General features: G+C 46.6%; 1 protein-coding gene across 1 annotated transcript in view; it reads left to right on the top strand.

The window, feature by feature from the left end:
* frmpd4 (FERM and PDZ domain containing 4) overlaps positions 1–5,000 on the top strand; it is a 30,093-nt gene that overhangs the window by 19,028 nt on the left and 6,065 nt on the right. The window contains 6 exon segments of the mRNA XM_072686748.1: positions 1,077–1,122; positions 2,119–2,167; positions 2,170–2,225; positions 2,983–3,090; positions 3,422–3,567; positions 4,596–4,713. Of these exon segments, the coding sequence (XP_072542849.1) occupies positions 1,077–1,122; positions 2,119–2,167; positions 2,170–2,225; positions 2,983–3,090; positions 3,422–3,567; positions 4,596–4,713 (523 nt within the window).

The following is a 5,000-nucleotide window of genomic DNA, read 5'->3' as shown; positions in this document are numbered from 1 at the left end:
TCTTTCCCATGATGGAGAACATCATGTGTTCAAAAATAAAAATAAATTCTATATACTTTAAATTGTCGTACCATTACACCATCTTCTCCTGCTTATACATGTTCTTCTGTGTGATGGAGAACCTTGTGTATATGGCACATTTTCAAAGGAGGTTCTAAATAGAACCAGAATTATTCAATAAAGCACCAAAAAGGGTTCCACTATGGAACATGAGGCAGTGGTGTGTTTACAGATCAGGCTGAAGGACCGGAGGGGGCCATCTCCCTGAAGCTGAGACAACAATCCTTAACTGAGGGGGAGTGTAAGACACCGCCTGTCTGCCGCCCACGACTCCGTAACCCCAGCCTTACCCAGCAGCCTCACGGCAATTCACACCTCCATCCCTCCACACCCACACAGCTGTCATGTGACCTGAACAGACCCGCCCCTCACCCACAGAGGGTTGAAGAGGACGTCTGGCAAAATCACACATACGAGCTCAGCCACAGCCGGTTCTGTATAGAACTAAAACAGGGTTCTTTTATTTTTTTAATAACCCTGTGCGCTAGGGTCTGTGTCACATTGAAGAACCATTTTAAAAAAAAGATCCATCTACAAGAAGTTCTCCATCATAGAACCATTTAACCAGACAAAGAACCATTTAAGTGGTCATGGTATTTAGAACCAATATTCCTATAGCGTGCATATAGAGCCCTGTTGTTATATAGAAGAACCATTTATCACGGTTCTGTATTAAAACCAGTGCTTTTGGGTTTTTTTCTTATTCACTAACCATATTGACGAGGTTCTCTGTCCTAGAGAAGAAGAACCACATAAACGGTTCCTCTGCAGCTCACCAGTGCTTCACTGTAGCCTGAACGGATCTGTGCTCCAGGTTCTGAGAGTGGAGCAGATGATGGGAATGTTCTGCAACTTTTAAAAATCCATTTGTAGAAACTCTGAGGACTCTGCGGAGGACAGAGTGTGTTTTTGAGCCGAGCTGTTAAGAGCCAATTATCTCAGAGAGGTGTAGGCGGCGAGTGTGTTCACTTACACACTGCTGTTCAGCCTGAAAGCCTTTCTCTCTCTTCTTTTAGGAGCTGTAAGGAGGCCATTGTTCTGACGGTCGTCCAACCGTACCCCGTAAGTGTTCCCAAAAATCTCTCTGAAGATCCATCTGTTCTTCAGTTCGGTTAACCAAACTGTGTTACCTCAGTCCTTCTCCCACACTTCCACTCACTGGCCACTTTATTAGAAACCCCCACATTGTGCTTCCACTCTCTGGCCACTTTATTAGAAACACCAGCCTTGTGCTTCCACTCTCTGGCCACTTTATTAGAAGGCTAGAGGATGGCCAACACAACGGGGGAGCTAGCGTCTCTTATTGTACACCAGTAAGGGGTTTCTGATAAAGTGGCCAGCAAGTGTAGAAAGGTATATTTTTTCTAAATGAACTTGCTAAAGCGTGATGAAGATTTAGATGAGGTGGTTTTATAGCTGGAGCTAGTTAGCGTATTCCAGAGGCCAGAAATGTAATAAACTAATAATCTGAACCGTCTTAAATCTGCACCACAGATCAGCTGTAGTCTTAAAACACACCCCAGCTTTTCATCCTCTGTGGATTTCACTCTTACGCTGGCTCCAGCTCCGGCTCCAGCTCCGGCTCCAGCTCCAGCTTCTTCGAGCCTGTCTTCTGCTAGCCTATAGCAGTGCGTGCTAAAGTTAGCAGAATCGTGACCTTCACTCGTTTGTAATGGAAGCAGCGCGTTCGCTTCACTGCATGAGTCTTTTTCTGACACAGAAATGATCCGAGGGGCACAAGCTGCTGAAGCTACAGTGTTTTTTCTCAGGCTAGGAACAGCTAGCGCTATGACTCAGGCTCCGGAGGACTTCCTCTCACACAAACACTCCTCATTCATTTCTACAGAGGAGTGAACGCCGTGCAAACGGGGCATGGCCTGTATACCGCATTACAGAGTTACTGGCGCTCAGAGCGCTACGCTAACACTTAATCTTCAGGACATGAGCAATTAGCGAGACACGGCACGCTAGCAATAGGTCACTCCAGTTTTCCCGCTCCGGTCAGTGAGGTGGCGCAGCTGAGTCATCATCCTCATGTGTGTCCTTCTATTTCTCCAGTCGCCCAAGTCTGCCTTCATCAGCGCCGCCAAGAAGGCCAAGCTGAAGTCCACCCGGTCAAAGTGCGTTTCGCCGAGGAGGTCATTATTAACGGTCAAGTACCGTAAGTGGACAATTGCACCATTTCGTCTTCCCCAGCTCGAGCAGCAGCGAGAGAACGCTGAGAAATGCATCACTACTCCCTACATTGGTCCACTATATAGAACGCTATTTAGGGACGTATATGTCCCCTCATCACTACTCCCTACATTGGTCCACTATATAGAACACTATTTAGGGACGTTTATGTATATATATGTCCCCTCATCACTACTCCCTACATTGGTCCACTATATAGAACGCTATTTAGGGACGTATATGTCCCCTCATCACTACTCCCTACATTGGTCCACTATATAGAACGCTATTTAGGGGTGTATATATCCCCTCATCACTACTCCCTACATTGATTAACTATTTTTTGAATTATTTACTTTTTAAAAGGTCCAACTCGGCCACTCTCGAGTCCACTTCAGAAATAAGGGACCGTCTGCAAATTACCAGAAGAAAGTGTTGGTGTCGGTGTTGGTCTCTGTAGGCTCTTCTGCTGATGCTGCTGATGCTGATGAGCTTACAGAGATACAACAACGTCCAGCAATGAAATGACAACATCCACAGGTTTTATTTTGCTGGTTTGAGACGCTCCCTGGCGCTGAATCGGACACAATGAGCTGTGAGCTGAACCTCTATCAAATAAAAGAGCTAATACACAGACGTGCTTTACTGAGGCTAGATGAGCTGAACCTGCTCTGACTCACTGGTGAGGTGAAGTCTCCTCTGGGAGACCGTGGTGAGTCTGGGTAATGATCAGCTCCTTCTTCACAGGAAACCGTGAAGGACAACTCTCTTCTCTTCATGCCAAACGTTCTGAAGGTGTACCTCGAAAACGAGCAGACGAAGTCCTTCAAGTTCGACTCCAACACCTCCATCAAGGTATCTCCTCAGTCCTTCTCACTCAGCCTCTGCAGGTGTCCGGAACCGCGCAGCTCTGAAGTTACCTTAATTAAAACAGGTTCTCGGGCACACCCTGAGAGTGAATTACCCACAAGGCCGAGCGGCCCACATTACAGAGAGGTTTGTGGCTTTGATCAGCGCCGTGGCCCGGCTCTCTTTAATGCCCAGAACCAGATCCAAAAGCGCATTATCTCCTCACTCTCCCTCTCAGTCTCTGCACTGATAAACACAGTTAGCCGCTCGCCCGCGCTCCATTACGCCCCCTCTGTTCTGACGCATTAACGACCCGAGCTGTTGTTGTTTCCGAAAGGACGTCCTCCTGACCCTGCAAGAGAAGCTGTCCATTAAAAGCATCGAGCACTTCTCTCTGATGCTGGAGCAGAAGACGGAGGGGTCCAGTACCAGGCTAATGCTGCTGCACGAGCAGGAGATGCTAACTCAGGTACAGCGCCCCCTGTTGGGCCGAGTGTGAGTGTTTTGCCTGTAGTTTTGATTGTGGAGAGTGTGGGGTCTGATTGGTGGAGAGGTCTTATCTAAACGGGTTCTATGTAGTACTGAAAGAAGGCTCTTTGCCTCATCAGAATAGTGAAACCCTTTTAGTGTTTAAAGAACTGTATACAGGATGTTCTCCGTTGCAGAGAAGAACCATTTAACCAGGTAGAGAAACATGTGGACATGGAAATGAATGTATACACACATTTATACATTAGGTAAAAGCAGTGGTTCTAGTATAGAACTATTAACACTCTAAATCATTAGAATGCAGCTTTGTCATCAGCAGCCGGAGTCTGAGGGAGCACAATAGGCCGTGCTCTCTTCGGAGCAGTGCTACTAATGGTGGGGTTAAATGGCAAAACCAGACTGGGAGAAAAAATGTACAAAAATCATTTGAATGCGTAATTTGCCAGTCGAGCTCAGTGCTGTGTGACAGTTCTCTGATATTTGTTTGAAAGCTCTGTATAACGAATCCTCAGTAGTTAAATAGTTGAGTAATGAATGAATTAGCATGGAATGGTCTGTGTGTCCGTGTCCTGTCCTGAGACTGTGTGTTACTGTGTGTCTCTGCTGGTTGAGCTCTGAGCGAGGGCTTACTGAGCTGAACTGAAGGAGTTTGGAGGCATGAATATCCGGGAGGGTTACGCTGATCTTCAGATCCTGCTTTTTGAGAAGCTAATTACAGATGCTGAGCGTAACCCAGCCGGAGTCCGGCCGTCCCGCTGAGAGCGCTCTGCTGCAGCAGGACCGAGTGTTTTAAGATGATTGATGTAATGGAGAGAGTGCTGCTGCTGTAATCTGCTCATACTGCTCTCATCACTCTAGAGCACTCCCTTATCTGGAGTGAACTCTCCGGGCTGCAGTAGTGAGGAGTGCTCTAGTCTGACCTCCAGACGGACACCGATGGTCTGGTCTCTGAGAGTGGAGAACTGTTCTGCTGTGTAAAGCTGTTAGAACACACCTGTGGAACCGTGTGGTTTGTCCTCCAGTCACCCAGAGGCGGGGTCACACAAGATGAAGTGCTATTTCCGCATCGCGTTCGTCCCGAAGGACCCGGTGGACCTGCTGAGGCGCGACCCTGTGGCGTTCGAGTACCTCTACGTTCAGGTGAGACCTTCAGCTTCCGTACACTCCGCTGTCCTTTTCCACAGCCTGTGATATACCAGCTTTACTGCACAACACACAGAAACAGTCACAGAGGATTTAGCATAATACTACTACTACTACTAATTATTATTATTATTATTATTATTTATTTATATGTATGTTTTTTATTTGACTGGGACAGTTTTTAATATTTATTAACAAAAACAGCATCATTTCACTGCTGTCTCAGTTACTGTTCTGTGTTACAGAAGATCTGTGTTCTGACATAAAGCGACATAAACATTAAA

The sequence above is a fragment of the Salminus brasiliensis genome, chromosome 8, assembly GCF_030463535.1.
Source record: "Salminus brasiliensis chromosome 8, fSalBra1.hap2, whole genome shotgun sequence".
NCBI classification, from domain to species: domain Eukaryota; kingdom Metazoa; phylum Chordata; class Actinopteri; order Characiformes; family Bryconidae; genus Salminus; species Salminus brasiliensis.
This window is presented reverse-complemented; position numbering and strand designations above follow the sequence as displayed.